Source organism: Podarcis gaigeae (assembly GCF_964106915.1).
Source record: "Podarcis gaigeae genome assembly, chromosome: 3".
Classification (NCBI taxonomy): Eukaryota; Metazoa; Chordata; class Lepidosauria; order Squamata; family Lacertidae; genus Podarcis; species Podarcis gaigeae.
The window spans coordinates 94714026-94735193 of record NC_139680.1 but is presented as its reverse complement, the minus strand read 5'-3'; the positions used below and the strand labels follow the sequence as shown (position 1 = coordinate 94735193).

Here is a 21168-nt window from a genome sequence, read left to right as displayed (position 1 = left end):
GTAGCTTCCCCCTTAAACTTATTATATTTCAGAGAGAGTCATCTTACCCTGTTTATTTAACTATTTATTAATTTATCTGCTTACATCAAGCCCCAAACCTCTCTAGAAGAAATTAATTCATTTCCCCCCCAGCAAAGTTTGCAATGAAATATATTCCAAGAGGGGCTCCTTTGTACACTCCTCAAATTAGCTGCTTAACTAAATTTGTTTTACATTATAAAATCGCAGAACTGTAGAATTGGAAAGGACCTGAGGATAATCTAGTTCAACCCTATGCTATGCAGGAATATAGGGATCAAACCTGCAACCTTGGTGTTATCAGCACCATGCTCTAACCAACTGAGCTATCCATGTTGTTATGTTGCATATTTAACCCACAAAGTATGCATGTATAGTATACATGGATTAGATGTCAGTTTCTTCAAGAAAGTGGTTCTATTTTTTATAGTGATTTTTAAACTACTCAAACCATAAAGCATGATTTGCCAATCTTAAATGACACTGGCAGGAAAATGCTTGCAACTAAATAAGTAAGCACTGCTGCTGATGTGCAATATAATCATTCTTATGTGGAGCACAGCCTAAAATTAGATTTAACTTTAGAAACAGGACCCAAAAGATACAAAAAGAAGTTTTTAAAAAATCCAAACACACACTTTCAAGAGCATAGCTTGCCATTAACACCCAGACATTCCTTTTGCTGCACTTCCCTGTACCAACACAGGACATGTGTCCTGCTGGAAACGTGCTGATGGCTTGCGGAGACCTTGCAATTCAAGTAATTAATCCTATTCCAATCTAGGTTAAGCAGGTGGAGAGCCTGCAGCATTCACAGAGAAAGTAGAAGCTCTTTAAAGTATTTAACTGGGCACAGCTTAGTCCAGAAAACTAGACTGGTCCATTCCGCTGACCTAGTCATGCTGGTAAAGACCTGTCTGTTCTCAAACCAGTGTAATCAAATATTTGTCCCTTCCTCTCTCCTCCCCTCGGCCTTCTGTAATACGCAGCATCAACACCATGTGGCATAAAGTCTAACCTCGTGTCCTCCACCCACTTCTGTTAGAGAGCAGGGTGATTAGCTGTGACCTGGTTAGTTTTACAAGTAACTAGACAGAACTGCAGTTAACTTAAGGTAAGGGTGATACATTTGTTTCAGCTTTCCACGCTGAACAGAGAAGTTTGATTCATTCTGTGGCACATAATGCTAATATTAAGACAACAGTTTTTCTCCTCTAAACACTCAAAATGATCCTTCATTATCTCAGTAAACCTTACAATAACCCATGAAGAAGGTTATTTCCATAGTCATAATGCTAATACTGGGGGAAACCCAGGTTAGACTGAAAGATGGGGGCTTATCTAATATGACCTTTGAATTAATGGTTTTTGGGATTTGAACCAGGAAGATTTGAACTCACAGTCACACTCTTAACCATCAGACAAACAGTAGTCTGATTTCACCCCAGAGGCTCACTCTATCGTCTCTCAAGACAGACACATGCCAACAAAAGTAGCAGCCAAACCACCTTTATAACACTGTTGTCGAGCCAGCCCCTGCCTAGCTTCTCCTACAGTTCTGCTGCGGCACCTCCTCTGGAAGTATATGATTCTAGAATAGTGGTGATCAAATCCTCTGCTGCCATGCTAATGCAATGTCCTTGGTTGGCTTGTAATGCTGACACAACAGATAACGAAACTGCATTGGCAGAGTGGTTGCATAGTCGTTTGCTAAACACAGATTTTCTGGCAAAGGGACTGAAAGGATTGGGCCTTTAATGTTCTCTTTGGAAAGAACTCCCCTCCTTGAGTTGAATTCACTTAAGATAGGATTGAGCGTAATTCACCCTCCTTAAGTTTCCTTCACTTACACAGAATTGACCCTCTTTGATCTATTTAGTGTACAATGTAAGTTGTTTGGGAAATGAAGCCCCTGAAAGATTATTCCAGCAATTTAAATTGGTGTTTTATAGCACTCTCCTAATTAGAAGTCATTTAAGAGGGCTGAAAATTGCACTAAATTATGTGGGAAACAGCATGATTTTAAGGAAATAATACGTCTGTAAATGCCTGGGATGCCCTGCTACGTCTTGTGTGGCACTCCAGATGCTCTCCCATTTGCAAAATTCCACCACTGCTTGAGTCTTAGGTCAATTTTGAGGTCAGCCACCGCAGCAGCGGCCTATTAGATTTCTTACAAATGAAGAAAAAGAAGAGCATAAGGAAATAGGATGCACTTTATATTCTCTTTCTTTTGCTAATAAGGTTGCTTCTTGTGTTAAGAATGAGCTTGCCGTGCAGCTCTGCTAACCTAGCAAAGTACAAGTAGTCCTGTAAACATTGGGATCTCATCCCTGACAGAGCAAGCTCAAACTGAACTGGTGTACTCAGAAATAGGTCTGATTTAAATCAGTGCTACCCAATCCTGAGTAAAATCATTAAGGATGGCAGTATTGTGGTGAGTGAGTCTCTTACAGATCACACCCTTAAGATGAGGCATGTAATTGGATTTGATTGGATTCTGTATTCAATTGGGCTTTGCATAGAAATGACACACATCTTCTATTATCATTTGCACTGCTTGGTCTCATGGCTTCACTTGGTAAAAATAAAAATGTGTATAGCTATGTACTTGGATGACTTTGTTAGAGGATTTGTCACTTAAATGGATGACTGGACACACACACACACACACACACTAACTAAATGGTTTGTGATCAGGTATATAAAGGAAACTTCCATGGAGTTTGTCAATGACACCCTTCTCTGATGCTCTTGCCATCAGTTGTGAGGTGGGTCATTCCTGTGTCCAGGAAATAGGTCAACTGCCTATTCTGGATGGGGTAACATTTCCTATGAAGAAGCAGGTACGCATTCGGGGTGTATGTGTGCTCCTTTATCCATCACTGGGTGACACAAGGGATTTCTGTTTCCAGGAGTGCTTTTTACCACCTCTATCACCCTTCCTGGACCAAGACAGCGTGACCACAGCAGGCCATGCAAGGATTGCTTACTGTAACACACTTTATGTGAAGCCACCTTTGTATCTGGTCTGGAAGCATCAACTAGTGTAGAATGCAGCAGCCTGACTGTTCACACGAGCGGGATTCCTAGCAACATGTTTTCCCACTGCTGAAAAAGCTACACTGGTTGCTGATTTGCAACAGGGCAGGTTCAAATTAATTGTGTTAATTCACAAACCCTAAACAACTTAGGCCCAAAGCAGTTCAAAGTCTGATCCCTTATACTCTACCTAGGTCACTTTGATCCTCTGATGAAGCACTTCTGGTGGTTCCCCATGTCACTGAGGTTTAACTGGCCCTTACTAGGAAACGAGCCTTTTGTGTGACAGGCCTTGCCCTGTGCAGTGTCCATCTAGCAAATGTCTGGCAGGAACCATCTCTCCCTTCCTTCACATTTCTTCGGAAAACTTTTTTGTTTAGACAAGCCTCTACAACATGATTTTTTAAAATTACGATAAGTATTTATGGATGTTATAAGTGATAGTTTTATGGAAATCTTTGTTTAATCTTTTTCTTATGGTGTATACCGCCTTGCTACATTTGTATGGAAGTACAGATTATAAATTCATAAATAAAAATTATTCACTTGATGACAGGAACATCAAGCAATAACGGGTATGCCCAAATCTGCCATTTCAGCACCACACACAGTGCTTTCATATCACCACAAACCTGATTGTTCAAAGCCGCGTCATGTAGCAAAGCTGCTGGTGATAAGTGTACAGTAGTCAAGTTTACCCTTGTGTCATTTAACTTTGATGGCATCAAAACCATTAAGAGTGATTCAATTAAAATACTAAATATTTAGGGCTGGAAACAGAGAAGAGTGAGCATAACTCCAACTTCACAACAGGGATTCCATGGATCCAGAGGGTTGGTGGATCATATGGGGTGGTATGGACTGGGGTTTCAGAGGCTGGAATAATTTGATGGGGCTATCTTACAAATGTAGAACTGATTTTCCATTTGCACAACACATACCTGGATCAAAGTTTTAAAATTATTATGCAACACAGGAGTATAAGAAGCTGCCTTATACTGAATCAGCCCATTGGACAATCTAGTTTAGTATGATCTACATTTACTGACATCAGTTCTCTAGGATTTCAGGCAGGGAGTCTCTCCCAGCCTTACCTGGAGACACCGGGGATTAAACTGGGAACTTTCTGCATGCAAGGCAGATGCTCTGTCACTGAGCCATACCCTTACCCATAGCCAGTGTCTAGCCTTAAAGTTTTATTTAATGTAAGACAGGAGTCAGCAAACTTTTTCAGCAGGCAGCTGGTCCACCGTCCCTCAGACCTTGTGGTGGGCCGGCCTATATTTTGAAAAAAAATATATGAACAAATTCCTATGCTCCACAAATAACCCAGAGATGCATTTTAAATAAAAGCACACATTCTACTCTTGTAAAAACACACTGATTCCCGGAACATCCGAGGGTCGGATTTAGAAGGCAATTGGGCCAGATCTGGCCCCCGGGCCTTAGCTTGCCTACCCATGATCTAGTTTAAAGAAAAAAATGGAGCTTAGTATAGTTACCTGTTCCAACTTGGTCCTATATTACTTTCAATTGCTACATTACATCATATCTACAATTCTAGGGCCTATCTATAAAATGTAATTATTCCAAAAATTATACCCAGATGCTTTCACCCTGGTAATCAGAGCTAGATGAATGACGTCTTTGTATGCAAAATGTGCCAATCCAAAACAGCAAACAACTTTTTCCTGTTTCAGCAAACAACTTTTTCCTGTTTAAATGTTTATGTTTTTAAGTTAGCCAATGATATTCTGCTCCCCACAAAAAAGAAACCTGTCTCTTCTATGCTTCAAGTACCCAGCTGCCACACAATTTATATCTCTTTCCTTTCCTCTTTGTTTTTCAGCCATTTTCCCTGAATGTCAAAGTCAATTTAGTGCATTTCACTTTGCTGAATAAATCAGAGGCGAAATCCTTGCTAAAAGTGAAAATTTGATTTGCTAAAAGGAGCTTAGGGCAACTATTAATCAATATATCCAGAGTGTCAAAGCTAAGGCCATGATAGGCATGCATTCATTTGGAGATTGGTTGAGGCAGATAAAGGAGGGGGATGTAGTGCAATCACCAGTTTGTGTGTATGAGAGAAAGCATGGACTCACAGATGTGGGTGATTTGGGGAAAAGATAAGAGAAAGTGTTGACTTCAAAGGAGGGGGAAAACACTACCACAACAGTACATATAAGAAACTCTGGAGGCAAACAAGTATTTTACAAAGAATATGCAAGTCTCATTCTAACTATTGAACATTACTGAAAAATTTGAATGTTTTAACTTACAAATCCATCAATAACATTATTTCACACAATCAGATTTTTGATTGGCTGCGAGTCCTGGAAGACCTGCTCTTTGCCTTGAAGTCCATTTTTACCTGGCCTGGGAGGGCAGGGCCCTGACTGACTCCATCTACAAAACTTGAGGCTGGGTTGGGGTATTGTTTGGGTATTGGTAGGGTTATTATTGCCCTATTTTTTAAAAATTGTTTTTAACTGCTTTTAAACTTGTGGGTTTCTAAATTTGGGGGTTTTGTTGTTTCTTTAAATCAAAGGATGTTAAATGTGCCTAGGAAGAGAGGATTGCAGTGGTTCTGAGCAAGGGGAAGTATGGGGTGGGGCAGGCTGGGTAAGGGGCACAGGCAGTTAGTGACTGCCATGTACCAACCCCTCCTCCAATCTAGGGAACTGTGGTTGTCCTATCAGCCAGTCCTCAGGTCTGTGGATGCTGTTGCTGAATGCCAGGTCAGCTCTGAGTAAGACCTTCATCATACATGATCTGATTATGGATGAGAAGAGCAATCTGGTCTGTATCACTGAGAACTGGGTGGGTGAGCAGGGTGGAGTTGGTCTCACCCAGCTGTGCCCATTTGGGTACACGGTTCAGCATCAGGGCAGACTTTAAAGGTTGAAGAGGGGGGAGTGCTGTTGTCTATAGAAATTTTCTCTCTCTCCAGGCTTTCTGTCCAGTTGTGGGGAATCTAGAGTGTGTTTTCCTAGCATTGGGCAATCGGAACAGATTAGGGATTCTGCTGGTTTACTGCTGGCCTCAATACCCAGAAGTCCCCTTCTCTAAGCTGACAGAGCTAGTCTCAATGGCGGTTTTGAGGACTTCCAGACTGAAGATTCTGGGGGACTTCAACATCCATACTAATGAGTGTGGGGATCGGGAATGTAATACCCATGCAAATCATTGCCTATACTTTGTTGCCTCCAGCAGAGCTTTTCCAGGTAGTGAGGAGCCTCTTGTATAGTTTGGCCTGAAGGAGGTGGTGGAACCAAAGTTAGCTTGCTGTGACTTATCTGTAACGCAATTTTGAGGGTAAATGTTTGCATTCACCAGGATATTGACTCCACAATTAGAGCAGATGAAGCTCAAGGGGTGTCCAGAGCACTGTCTAGTCCTGTTGTGTTGGATGGGTTTCAGTTATGAATGCTTGAGGAGGTGGAAAAGGTGTTTGGATTGTGGTTAGGGTGGGTGACCACTTGTGCTGTGGACCCTTGCCCCTCTTGGCTGATAAAAACTAGCAGGGAGAGGATACCTGGTTGATTAATGCCTCCCTGCATGAGGGGGTGGTCCTTGTTTCCTTGAAGAAACCACCCTCCCTGGATTCAGAAAATCTAACTATCATCCAGTTGCCAATCTCCCCTTCTTGGACAAGGTTCTTGAGCAGGTGGTTGTGGACAAAATCCAGGTGCTCTTGGAGAAAACAGTTTTTCTAGATCCATTTCAGTCAGGGTTTAAGCCCGGTTTTGGCACAGAAACTGCTTTGGTCACCCTATATTATGCTTCTGTCAGCAGAAAGAAAGGAGAAATGTGTCTCCTGTTAATTCTCCCTGACCACGGTATTATTCTGGAGTGGCTGTCCTAGTCAGGAGTGGGTGGCACCACTTTGTGGTGGCTCTGGTCCTCCTTGGATGGTCATTTCCAGAAGGTGATGGTGTGGGGAGTCTTCTTTGGCCTCTGGAGCCTTCAACCGGGAGGTTCGATTTTATCCCCTATGCTGTTTAACAGCTAAGTGGGGCCATCCATAATTTTGAAATGTATTGTCAGCAATATGCTGATGACACACTGCTCGAATTCGCCTCTATATCTGTAGATGTGGCAGTGGATGTGCTATACTTTTGTTTTGCTTCAGTAATGAGTGAGAGCCCACAAACTGAAGCTCAATCCAGATAAGACTGAGGCACTGTTAGTGAGTCGTACCCTAGACAGGGTGGATGGAAGGCTACTTGCTCTTGATGGGGTTGCACTCCCTCTGAAGGAGCAGGCATGTAGCTTGGGTGTACTTCAGGATCATTTGCTGCTGCTTGAGGCTCAGGTGGCCTCAGTGGTGCAGAGTGCCTTCCATCAACTTTGGCTGGTGGCCCACCTGCACCCTTAGCTGGACAAGGATAGCCTAACTTCTGTCATCAATGCTCGGGTAATCTCTAGTTTAGATTACTACAACGTGTTATACATAGGAATGCGTCTTAAGAAATTTCAGCTGGTGCAGAATTTAGCGGCTAGGTGTTCACCAAAGGAAGACGGTTTGAGTACATTACTTCAATCCTGGCCTGACTGCACTGGCTGCCAATTAGTTTTTTGGGCCCAAATCAAAGTGCTGGTTTTGACCTATAAAGCCTTAAATGGCTCAGAACCGCAATAGCTCAAAGACCACCTCTCCCGATATGAACTGATATAGACCCTGCAATCATCATCTGAGGCCTTTCTTTGTGTGCCTCCTCCACAAGAGGTCTGGTTGCCAAACGAGAACAGGCCTTTTCTGTAGTGACTCTCCATTTGTGGAATGCACTCCCCAGAGAGGCTCGCCTGACACCTTCATTACATATCTTTAAGCGCCAAGTGAAAACATTTCCCTATAACCAGGCCTTGGTTGATTAACATTCTACGGCCTTTTGAATGTTTGTGGGAGTAGGAGTTATTGGTTTATTTTTATTTTATTATGTATTTTGTGCTCTCATTTTGTATTTTTAGGTTGTGAACTGCCCTGTGACAGTTGGATGAAGGGCAGTACTGTATACAAATGTAGTAAATCATCATCATCATCCACTATATTCCAATTTCATTTTAAAAAATCAGAGCAGTGTTCAACAATTCTATCCACAATAAAAACCACATTAAAAACTAAAATCACAAATCAATCAGCTAACTATTACTGGAAGCCCCCCCCCCCCCCCAATTCCCTGCATAAGCATGGCAGAATAGAAAAATTTGCAGTGGTGCTCCCTATTCCACAGGACTGGGCTGAGACTAGTGAAGGTTCAGATTTGTGTTGACATCACATGAGCCTCACCAACAAGACTCCGACAAATTATCTTAGTGAGATAAGACATAAGGGTTCAGACTGGCCGTGAGGTGCGCTGGACCTAGTTGTTAAGGGCTTTGTAAATTAATACAAATTAATCTGGCTCAATAGTAGATGCAGATGTCCTAACAATGCCGTTACATTCTGTCAGCTATCTGCTACCACCCGCAGTCTGGAGCTTCCAAACCAGGCTCAAGGGCAGGTTCATTTAGAGCATATTGCAGTAATCTAGCCACAAGGCTACCAGTGCATGGGCTACAATTGTATCCCTGTTCAGGATATGGCTGCAGCTCGTTAAACAGATAAAGCTGGTAGAAGACGCTTGGGCCTCTAGTAACAAAAGTGTATCTAGGATAGGCTTACCAGTCGTCCCTGGTTCCCGGGGACAGCCCCCGAATTCACCAATCTTTCCCCAGACAAAATTCCTCCCTGGAATGTCCCTGGATTTTAATTAACTTCCCTTTATGCCTGTGGACTTCCGGCGAGGAAACATGACTGTCTCTTTAAATTTTGCCGTTTTCTGCTGGCCTGTCAGGCTTGCGGCAGCGCAGCTATGGTGGGGTCTCAAGTAGGTGACCTTCCCTTTGTTATGAGGATGCCTGTGTTTCTTGCTTTGCCGCCAGCCTCCCAGTCCCTGTTTCGCATTGGTGGAGTATGTATTCGCGGCTGCTTCTCTGCAGCAGGAGGGTAAGCCAAGACGGGTTCTCCATGGGCAGTGATTTAGGCATCACTTGCTGAGGTTGGAGCTCGGGCTCTGGCTCAGCCTCCGGGTGGTGTTTGGGCAGCTGCGGCAGCTGCTCAGCTTCGCCATTGTGCTCCTCGACTTGCAAGTGGCGGTTCAGCTTGTTGGCCAGCTTGCTGGTGGCCATCACAGCCGAGAGATGAGCTGATACAGCCCGAGTGCGCCTCCTCTCACTTGCTCGCTGCCGGCTCCTCCCCGGGCCTGCAGAAGACGCCCAGACAGGCGGGCAGGGCAGCAGCAGGACGAGGGGGGTTCTGCTAATGCTTACTCCCGAGTAAGCCTGTAGGGGATCTCAGTGCAAGGAGGGATAGGGTGGGAAGCATGGTTAGCGCACCAAGAAAGGCCAGGACCCAGAGGAAGGCCGCACAACAGAGGAGACTACAGAAGAGAAGATATTACTTCTTCTTTTTTTAAATAACCTTTTTTCTCTCTTTTTTTTAATAAAAAATCTATATATAACACACACAGATCTATATCTATCTATCTATCTATCTATCTATCTATCATCTATCTAACCTACAGTATCTATCATCTATCTTCTGTATCTGTGTGTTGGTTTATTTGTTGGCTTGTTTGTTTAAAGTGTCCCCGGATTCATTGAAAAAAATCTGGTCACCTTAATCTAGGAATACCCCCCCAAACTATGTAGCTGCTCCATCAGAGGGAGTGTGACTCCATCCAGAACAACTTGGCTATTTTCTAGCCATGGTAACAACCAAACCAAAGAGCCTCCATCTTCCCTGCCTAGTGAGATCAAGCAGGTGCCTTCAATGCATTCTGTTTGGCACCTGCTAAAAACATTCTTGTTAAGCAAGCCTACCCAGATGCTTAGAAAATTGATGTGAATTTTAACCTGTTTTAGTATTTTAACTTTTTGTATGTTTTAAACTATTGTTGTGAATCTTTTCTTGATAATTTTCTTGTTTCATCTTTTTGTGAACCGCTTTGAGGTTTGTTTGTTTTTACAATCAAGTGGCGTAAGAATTTTATGAAATAACAACAACATTTAAATACAGCTTATTGGCCCTCATCTAATCCACCACCGTGTTCACATCAGCAAACAGATAAAAACTTCCTCCCAGTGTTCTAATGACCACTCCCAACTACAATCTTATTTTCTCCGTGATGCTTTTTCCATGTGATCCTCTATAACTTCTCTTTTGTTGGGGTCACAAGCATACAAATATGTTCTTTCAAGATAGCTTACCTGCTTCCTTGCAGATACACAAATGAAACTCACTGTACCTAGTATGTCAGATTTTAAGATATGCAATGCAAATTTCCACATCTTTAAAATGCCACAATACTTTGTACAACTTATTTTTCAACTTTATTTCTCAAAAGTGGTTGCTGTCTTTCAATTAATTATAAGTCTCTCTCTATATATTTAGTACCTCTTTGGGCAACCTAAATGTACCAGCAGGCAATGCTAGACAAGTAATAATTGCATAATAGGTAAATCTGAAAGCACTTGATGGCAATTGGTTTTATTTTACAACATAAAAAGATGGGGTTTTTGTTTTGTTTTTTGGAAGAATAATCCAGATTCAATGTTTTTGTACAAATTAAAATTAATTTTAAGTGTAAAACATTGCAAGGACTTTGGTCTAACTTGATGAGTTTTGTGTCTGCAAAAAACGACAGAGAACATTTTGTCTCTTAAGCTTCCTGTTATGCACATTTAAAGAGCTTAATGTTTCCTGCTTCCACTTAGTAAAAGGAGAGCATTGCGCATTTTTGCAGAATGCCAATGAGACAGTTGCATTACAGAAACAATGCCTAAGTGACTTTGAAAATGTGGTCAGACATCAGCAGAATCTCATCTCATGGAAAAAAATGGGCTTTATACTTTTAAGATGTCCGAAAGCAAAACTTACCATGTTCAAAACGCAACACACAATAAAACTAACATACGCTTTCCGTATCTAAGTTAGGCTCTGTACATCGTACTCACAGATTTATCTACTAATGTAAGCATTGTCTCATTGGAAACAACACAGCCTTCCTAAATACCTGTAGTATTTTACTAACAAAGTTACAGTACATAGGAATATTTTAATCTGACACAAAGAACAACAATAGATCTGACTGCTAGGCTGATAATCTTCTTATCACACCCTGTGAAACCTAGCTCTAATATTTGACAGTGTGAGCTTCCATTACTCGGCAACCCATTCTATAAAGGCCAACAATGGAGAAAGAATGAAGTGGAGTGTGGAAGAACCTCCATATCTACATAAAAGAGATTAGAGGCGACAGCGTTCCATTTTACAGCTCAATCATATTGTGTTAGCATGCGCTTATCCGAGCGCGGATGAAATTGAAAGAGAAATAAAAAAGAGTCAGGCAGATAGGAACCAGAAAAGCGAGGCATGAGCAATTTCCAAGGATATAAAAGGATGCTAATGGTGGGGCCCTGTCATTCTTAAAAAGGGCTATTAGGGCACCATCATCTGTTCTTGTGCCTTTACGCTCCTGTAACTAAAGTCAAGAATTTCCTAATACCATTGTGATCATTTTCTTCTACAGATAAGATGCGGTCATGTTTCACAACAACACTTTTCATTTGTTTGATTTATTAATGCAAGTAGACTAATTCTATTTACTGATAAAGCCTTTCAATCCATATATAAAGGTGTGTGTGTGTTTCCTTTCTGGAAAAGGTATGTTTCTGCTCAGTTCTGTACCTTTTTGTTCACTAGAAAAAAAGCTAGAACAGCACGGTAGTATCAATGGAATTTGAGTGGGCACCAAAAAAATGATAATCATTCAAGGGATTGAATCAAAATTTTAAGAAATTACTCCAAAATTAAGAAATGAGAGGAAATGGTGACATAATACAGAATAAAGAATAAAGCAGTGTTTCTTCTAATTTTTTTTTAAATCAAATTTTCTTGATTAGTTGTAAAATTAAATTTATCTGCATGAGAAAATCGATCAATTTTTAGATAAAACAAAAAATTGAATATGCTTCTAATATGCTTTGGACATTTACTGGTTCCAAATTATGCTCAGAAAAAGCTCCTTAGGCTGCAATCCTATACCCATTTATTTGGGAGTCAGTTCCACTAAACTCAATGGGACTCACTTTTGAATAGATATGTAGATATGTATAGAACCATGTGTTAAAAATTCTATACCTTTAGAAACTAAGTTTTAAGGAACTATAGGAGAGCCATGATTGCAAAGTCAAACATGATGACCACCATTAACATAAATTGCTGTAGCAGTACTGTCTTCTTTTACTTTTCAGTACCAACACATAGAAAGGGAAAATGGAAAGCTGTCATTAAAGCATTAAAGAGGTGAAGATGCACACATTTTGGCAAAGTTATCCTTTTCCTGAATAATAAGATGGTTGGAATAATAAGATGGTTGGAACTAATTTTATTTTATTTTATTTGTAATAACCTGGAGAATTATTCTGAAGTGATCACGTCTACATTTGCTTAAATGACTCCATAATGGACATTAAGATAAATAAATAATAACTATACTATGTTTTTTAAAAATATTATCTATATTTATTTTATTAATTTAGAAAATATGTATCCTGCCTCTTGGTTACAAGATCTCCCACAATGGCAATGTATGCAATGCAATGCATGCAATAAAAATATGCTGGTACCCAAAGTTTCAATAAAATACATAAATAAAGTTAAAATTCTACATCATTAAAAATTGAAGTAACCACATTGAGAGCACCGGTTTTTGCATCTTGCCCTTATGCGTTCAGTATTTTGGTGACGTACTTCCAACCAATAAGTGAAAATTTTAACAAACTTTGCATTCCAAAAGGGCTACCAGAAGGTTCTGTACTCAATTCAATCTCTTATCTCCTTCTAGCCAAGTGAACACCAGTATGTATATTTAGCTAATAGGTTTAATATACCACCATAAGCCGGGTTTTGAATTTGCCTCTGACCATGGGCCTGCTGTTGAAGTATTCCTCAATAGCTCACAATTGGTTCAGATTCCTGGTCTGTAATTTAAAATGCCAGTCTTTAAGCATCCAACAGCTTTCGCTGCTAACTGCAGGCACTGAACCATTGTTTTCTCTCCCTCTAGATTGCCTGGTTTCTTCCATACCCACAAGCAAACCTATGTCATGTATTCACAACACAAATCAAACTGATAAAATATATTTGGCAATCACCATGATGCGTTATTGACCGACTTCTAGGGCAAATGCCCCCATATTGGTAAGACTGATGTAGGCATTGTCCAGAGATGAAACTCAAACTCACCTATTTAACTAGCTTTGACTTAATCTGGGGTGCTTTATTAGCAACCAGTGTAAGACAAAGTAGCTAGTATAATACAGAGTGATGTTTAAATTAGTTTACAATTTGCTTGGGCTCATCTAGACCTGCTCTGAACAAAGCCATTCAGAAATGTCAGCTGTGTTCCTAACCACTGTAACAAATTGTTGCCTGAACGCTGCACACCTAATGACTTCAAATTAGCTTCACTGCGATATTGCCTGACAGTTCGTTACGACTGTTAGTAACATAGCTGGCGTATCATGACCAATAAATTGGTTTCAGTGTGGGCTGGGAAAGGGACTTCCATCAATTTGATTAAAGAAATTACTGTAGCATTCAAAGCATAAAGACAAACTAGTTTAAGGAGACAGAAATAAGTTAACTGTACCAGAAAAACATTGCTCATGATTCAAAAGCTCGTTTATAAGCCATTTGTGATGCAAACTCTGAACAACTAAATTTCTTCTCTGAAGAAAATGCGGAGTGCTTCAGAACGTGTGTTACTGTCCTCCTTTCTAAGCAAATTATGATTTAGATGTGTATTGATAGTTGTTTATTATTTGGTTTTGCGAAGTAATTAGAATCATTCAGGATTGTGCCTTGCATTGTTCAAATTCACTGGAAGAGACAGTGCCTGATCCAAAGTGTTAAGCTAGCATTAAGGAGAGCAGTAAAAAAAAAAAGTCTCAGAAGCTATTTTATGTTCTTTGTCAAATCCTCTTGAAATCTTCACAACTCATGTGGCTACTCTGAAACAGTTAGGCCTATCCACACATTGGAGGGGGTGGAGGGAAGCATCTGTGCACATATTCTTAGCAAAGTGAGTAACAATGCCAAATAAGCAGGCATTGTGCGTATTTCTCGTCTGAATGCCCAATCCAACAGCCTGTGGAGAATAGCCTTCAGTTCCTCAAACCAAGGAGCTGATCATGGTGTCACAAATCATCTCCTAGGTTGCTACAGAGATTACAGGAGGAGGAGGAGGACCATGTGTGCCACCTTGAGCTCCTTGGCCAAAAAGGTGGGATATGAACACAATAAATAAATAAATTGCTGCTTCACTCCTGGTAGCAAGATGTATTGGGCCAACCCTGAAGACAAGGAAGGTTGTTAAAGGAGGAAGTGCTAAATATTTATTTGAAAAAATCAAAGCACTGGTTGCAGATCATACTGGTCATGTAATCTAGAACTGTTATGTTGTCTGCAGACATTAAAGTACACCTGTACTCATGGTTCATGGCTGCCTACAGTGCCAGCTGCTTTAGGACACAGGTGTGCCAACACAAATTCAAACCAAGTGAAATGGGGTAGGTGTGGGAAGGTGTGTGTGTGGCGGAAGGAACAATTTCACTGAACCCAAAGAAAGCTTAAGTTGTTTGATATGTACAGACTCCTTCCAAAATGTTATTTCCAGTTACTGTTGCCTGAGGCAAGACGTATAAGCAAAAGACAAAATTCTCATGTTTATTTTCTGTGGAATGTGGGCAGCATGTGGAAATATTAAACCAACACAGTTTTCACACAAGTGCTTTATGACCATTAAGACTCCTTTGGATGTGCATGTCACAAAGGACTTTAACCTACATGCTTTGCTAAGGTAGAACCAGAAGAAATAAAACCCTGCCTGCAGGGGTGCAATTCACAGGGACCAAGGTGGGCCCAGCATATAATCTAGTTTAACGGAGAGGCAGCATAACTAGTCATTATTACCTTGTGGTCTCCACATTTAATGCCCTACATGTATTATTTTCTTATTTCATCTTTTATGTAATGGTTTTTAACAGACAGAAATCTCATAAGATATACTTGTTTATAGATTCTGTACCTGGAATATGTTTAGCCCATCCAATGATGACCACCAGCTCTCTGTCTGCCAGGTCACAAAGAGTGGTGAGGGCCTTGATGTCACTGTCTGGCACAGTGGGGTCGGGCATGGCATAGATCTTCTCTGGTTCAGCCACCAGCAAATGAGAGACAATCTTGTTATCTGTGAATATAGATCAGAACATATGTTAATACTAATCTCTGTATTTTCCATGACTCCACTTAAGAATCCCTGCAACATAGGAACTCCCTGCAACATAGGAATGTTTCACCCAACATGGAGCTCGAACCCACAACCCTGAGATTATGAGTCTCATGCTCTACCAACTGAGCTATCCACAAATATTAAGTTTTGGCCTGTATAACATTTGCTATGTCACTGCTAGTTTGGGGATATAGCCCCTATCTACTAGAATTGGTGGGAATGTTATTTACTTCAATGGGATCAGGTATGAACATATAAATCTATATATACCACTCATGAGACCCAGTGTGAGGTTGTGAAGCATAGGATGGGAGAAACCAAGGTTCAAATTGTCACCTAGTGGAGTTCAAGTGTTTTCAGAAACTGCATTCAATGGCTATAAAACCTGAGGAAATTCATTCTAAGATTTTTCTTTAAATGTTCTATTGTATAATTTATCCGGGAGTTCTTATCTATTTCTGTCTCTAGTATTTTACAAACAGGTATGTTACAAATTAAAAAATTGTCAGTTCCTCATAAACCAAACACAAGACACCACTTCAAGTATGTTTGTTTATTATTATTACAACGTAAAAACATCCTGTTCACAAGTGAATGGAGGAACTCTTAGACTGAAAGTTGATGTGGGACAGAGGGTGGAACAGAGATTGTTTAAACTGTTTGACCATTCTAGTTAATGTAGATTATGTATTCAAATCACAGAGGAGGGAAATTCAAAAGCTGATCTGGTATTACAGTACTTAGCAACAGGCCTGGAGTTGTATGCTCATTGTTTCATAAGAACTACACCAACCAACAAACAAAATCCCTCCAACATTCTACTATTATCAAACTAATTAATGGGTATTATTTATCTCATCTAAAGGTGACAGATAGCAGTTTTAGTATTTCTTGATAAACAGCTTTCAATGATGATGTTAAACTGTTGGCTGCAGTGCGCACCCGCGCACCCACATACACACTCCTCCATTAATTCACTGTTTTATTACCCATGGTTGCTTCCTATAACAAAATTACCAAAACAAACAAGTAAATATTTTCACAACTTTTCTTAAATATTTCTTTTCTTAAAGTCCAAGGTTTGTCTAGTATTAGTAATAAAATATATGCAGACAGAGGAGATGTGAGTTGCTTGGGTTTTGAAATCTAGTAACTATTTTAACAAATTTGTTGAAGTGCCAAAGACACACCAAGTTAATTATTTTAAAAAAGCATGGATGAGAGCAGCATATTTAGGGATGGGGTGGTAGAAAATGAAATATTTTCTATTTTTCCCTTAAACATTTCCCTTTGTGCAGTGATTCAGGATGCTGTACAGTTTAATTTAAGGTTCACAGAGTTTTCATACCCATTGTTCTGACAACATGACAAGACCTGTAGGCAGACCACTGGGTTGTGGTGAAAAGAAAGGAAATAATAATAAAAAAGTGTGTGTTGTGAACATTTCCTAATCTCTATTATTTCGCTATGGGGGGAAAGCATTGTCAGTATTGAAAGTACAAATCCAGGGGCATTCTGAATGTGCTCAGGAAGCCGCATCAGTTAGAATAGCCACAAGCACGGTTCCTAGGTAAATCTTATTTAACGTTTCCCTAATTAGAATCAATAAAACCCAATTTTCATTCCACTGCCTTTGTTGTGCTCAGACTATCTGTCAGAACCCAGAAAATCTCCCTGGCTACTTCTTTAGTCAAAGTGATTTCACTGTTTCACTCTTGACACTTGCTGGGACGGATGCAAAAGAACCGACAAGAAGTTATGCTATACATGTTTCTTACAGGATGAACTAAGAAAAATGATCAGGGAGCCATTAAATAAATATCTAAATAAAGGATTGCATGTGAGGACCAGAAGCTAGTTTATCTTAAGCAATAGAATCCTCTAAAATGTGTTTCATTAAATTCTTGCATGTTGTGTAATATCTCAATGATTTTGGCTAGGCACAGGGAAGAAAATTCACAGAAAAGTTATACTACACAGTTCCCTTTGAAATGAATGGGAGCTGTGAAAGAGCAGAGTAGTATTCTTGTACAGAGAATTGTTCATTTTAATGGGGCATTCCCAAGACAACTTACTGGTGGATTGCACCCTTCCAATTTCTCACATTTTCAGCCGGGACACATTAACCTATGTCTGTGATAAAAAGGCTTAATTGTGAGTGCATGTGCCGAGCTGACAGCAATTCAACTCAATGGCACAATATAAAACAAATGAAAAGCTGGCAATCTGTGCATCCAGAAAATCTAAACCTCTAATGAAATTAAGCATTAGAGTTTATTGAATTTTATTGTATTATCAGAAAGTTTTTATTATAATGCGCAAAATCTGCTTAATGCAACCCTAGATTGTATTTACAGAGTGGTGGAACAGCTTATCCAGACTGTGTGGAAGATGCCAGATTGGACAATTGAAGGTATAATCAGCATAATGTTTTTTGGAAAGGCAAAAGGAAACGATGCCATATGTTCACTTAAGCTTTAATTTTATGTAAAACTGGTTTCTTTTCCCTTTGACATAGCTAAAATGCCCTTTTGCTTACAGTTCAAACTCTGTTTATTTGCTTTCCAGGTCTCCATATGCTCATGCGTAATGCACACAGTAGTGTCCCCTACTGGGGAATGGGAGGTGAAAAACAACATACTGCTTTTTTTTAATATACACAAGCAGGTAAGTGCCATCAGGGTAATCCTTGGAGCCTTTTATTACTCTTGTCCAAAGTGAAGGCTCTTGTAGCCTGGAGGCTTCTGCCACTGCTTAGACACCAAAACAGCTATTTTGAAAGTGACATACAAAAGAATTCACAAGCGCTGTTAGCTGCTAATTCTTGTTTTTGTAGACTACCCAACTTGTTTCTTCGAGAATTAACAGCTTCTGCATGATTTGTACAAATGGCTTTATAAGCCTTTAGCTTATCAAACTGTATCTTGTTCTTTCTTTTAATATCAGCTGCATATGAGAACATTAACACCCTTCCTATGCATGTTGTAGGTGTAGCACTTTCCTGCTTTAATCTAATACTAGTAGTGTGTCAGCCTTCTATTGCTATAAATTAATGAGGCTCCTAATGTATTTTCATTGGGAGGTTGAGCAGTCAAACTCATTTAGTTAGTGAAAACTGCAAAAATCACTTTCTTGTAAAATCTGAGACTAGAAGCTTCAATGAACTAATGATCACAGCATGAGCTGTTTTATGTACCACTGAAAATAAAGATCACCTGTAAATGTAAAATTTGCACTGCATAAATTGTGCATTAGCAAGCTCTCACCCTTAAAAGAGTCTTTTCTTGACTCTTCAGAGAAAGGATACGGATGATATGAATAGTTTACAAAATCATCATTGATAAGGAACATAATGCATATGATTCGTTTTGGATGCTTCTTGCTTTACTGGGATGCAACCTCATGTATACGTACCAAGGAAAAAACCACCAACTGATTTACTTACATGGCTTTTTGGCTGGCTGAACTAGCTGAGGATTCAGGTATGGGCTGTTTTCTGCATCTATTCTGCGCTTGTACTTCTGACGACCTCCACGTACTCTGTCTAGGCGCACTCCTGAAGGTGAGACAAAAAAAGAAAGGTGTATTTAAAACATTTGGAAGAAAATACCGTATCTTATGGAATGATGAAACTTTCCAATAAAACAGTAAAAGTTCAAGATTGTTTGAAATTGAAAGAAGTGAAAGAAATGGGCACAGCATAAAATTCAACAACTTCAGCTTTACACAAATTCAAAAGTATTAGGAAATATTCCTGCTATTTCTGGTATTGAGGCATAAGTGCTTACAGTTATACAGGTAAAACAGCACTACCCATATCAAATCAGTATGCTGGGGAAGCCCCGGTATTTCTAGAAGTACAAAAATCTGGAAATGGGGTGCTAAGAAAGAGAGGACTCAATGCAGAATGTGTGCACTCAGTGATCATAAAATGCTGGCTAGAATGGTGTGTCACAGAAATCCAGGTGGAAGCAGGAATGGAACAATGTGTCCCGCAGGAGTGCATGGCTAATTTTTTAGAACACTAAGCAACAAACACTTCACACTGCAACATTTTGTTGCAAGCCCCACTTATATTCATAGGACCATTCTTACCATGAAATCAGCAACAAAATCAGTGCAATACAGCAAAACAAAACAATCACAATAAAACCAGCAATGAAGCAGCAGTTAAAATTATCAGGCAGAACTTTAAAGCCTGTAAGCATTTTTAAAAATATTTATCCGACACCAAGAAGATAACAGAGTGGGTGCCAGGCAAGCCTCCCTAGTTAGGAAGCCCAATAACCAGGGTGCCATCACTGAAAATGTTCTCTTCCTCTCTTCAGTTCAGATGTTGGACACCTAAAGGACAGCCTTCACCAATGATCTCAGCACATGGGCTGGGGGGAGGGGATATCTTGGTGTATGGAGTATTAAGGGAGGAGCAGTACCTCTTTTGGAAGATATGTTGTGCTCCCTTTGGGGAATTTTCCATTCCGCCTTTAGTTACAGACATGGAAGTGTTACATGTCACATGTCTGTTTACATTCCAGAACTTCCACAGTGTTCTTTTGCTTTTGCTTTTCTCTCTCTCAGAAGAGATGGAAAAGAGAGGCATGTTTCTTTGTCCTGATTTATGTTTAATAAATCCGTAGTTTGTTAGTATGTCTCCACAAGCCTCAAGCCTCTTTCATTGCGCAGTTTACTCTGCTAAGTAAAGTGTGCCCATGTCAGCAGACTTGGGTCACTGATTTATGTTGCACCAGAGGTCGAGGGATCTTCACAGCGTGACGGCTGAAAGGAGACGATCTGGGTAGTTCATTCACCCACAATGGTCCCCACAATGCACTCAGCCCTCACCTGTGGCACCTAGAAGCTATCAGCATATGACAGTGGCCACATCCCAGGAAACAGATTTGACTGGCCAACTAAACAAGGTGAGAGTACCCAATGGCTCTTAAACCCTTGGTGAATTAGGGACTTGCCTATCCCCTGCATGAAAAGACAGGCTTCAGCAGATTGAGCAGATGAGACTAATAGTGAGTCCAATGGCCAGCAAGGCTTTTTTCTGCAGGTGCTATTGAGGAAATGAGGGGCAGATGGTGCTTATTAAGGAGAAAGAAAAGTCTGAACTTAAACCTTTTCTGCCTTGTGGCTATACTCATTTCTGAAAAAGGACCAACAGTCAGGAAAACTGCACTGCTGAAAACCTTGTCTTGAGAGAGCTTTACAGACTGCAGCAAGCAGATGAAGCAATGGGCAGAACACTAGCAAGAGCTGTACTCCCTGGAAAACATGGTCTCCAACACAGCAATTGACAACATCCAGACTCTGCCTGTCTTGGAAGAACTGGGTATTCCTCCCTCCCTTGATGAGCTGAAAAATGCCATCATCTTTCATGTGGTTAAGCCCCAGGACAGGACAGAATCCCAACAGTACTGAAAGCTTGCCTCAATTCCTCCCTCATGACACACGTCTACGGCCTTCTCTTGCAGTGTTGGGGAAAGGGATCCATGCCACAAGATATGCACAACCTCAGCATTTGGAGCCTCTATAAGGACATAGGTGACTGTGATTATTCTAACAACTACCATGGGATCACCATGCTTAGTACCGCACCTTGTTGTTCTCAACAGACTGCAGTCACTTGCTGACAGGGTCTATCCTGGGTCGCAATGTGGTGTTAGAGCTCAGAGGTCAACAGTCGACATGATTTTCTCACTACGCCAACTGCAGGAGAAATGCCAAGAGCAGAGACACTCCTTGTAGATTTCCTTCATAGACCTGG

The 21168-nt window shown here is 40.4% G+C and overlaps 1 protein-coding gene across 38 annotated transcripts in view; it reads right to left on the bottom strand.

Moving 5' to 3' along the window:
• Positions 1-21168, bottom strand: part of ESRRG (estrogen related receptor gamma) — a 472603-nt gene that overhangs the window by 49419 nt on the left and 402016 nt on the right. For all 38 annotated transcript variants that reach the window (XM_083733538.1, XM_083733529.1, XM_083733539.1 and 35 more), the window contains 2 exons: positions 18844-18954; positions 15195-15356 (listed from right to left, as the gene is read on the bottom strand). In XM_083733538.1, coding sequence (XP_083589664.1) covers positions 15195-15356; positions 18844-18954 — 273 coding nt within the window. The remainder of the gene's footprint in view (positions 1-15194; positions 15357-18843; positions 18955-21168) is intronic.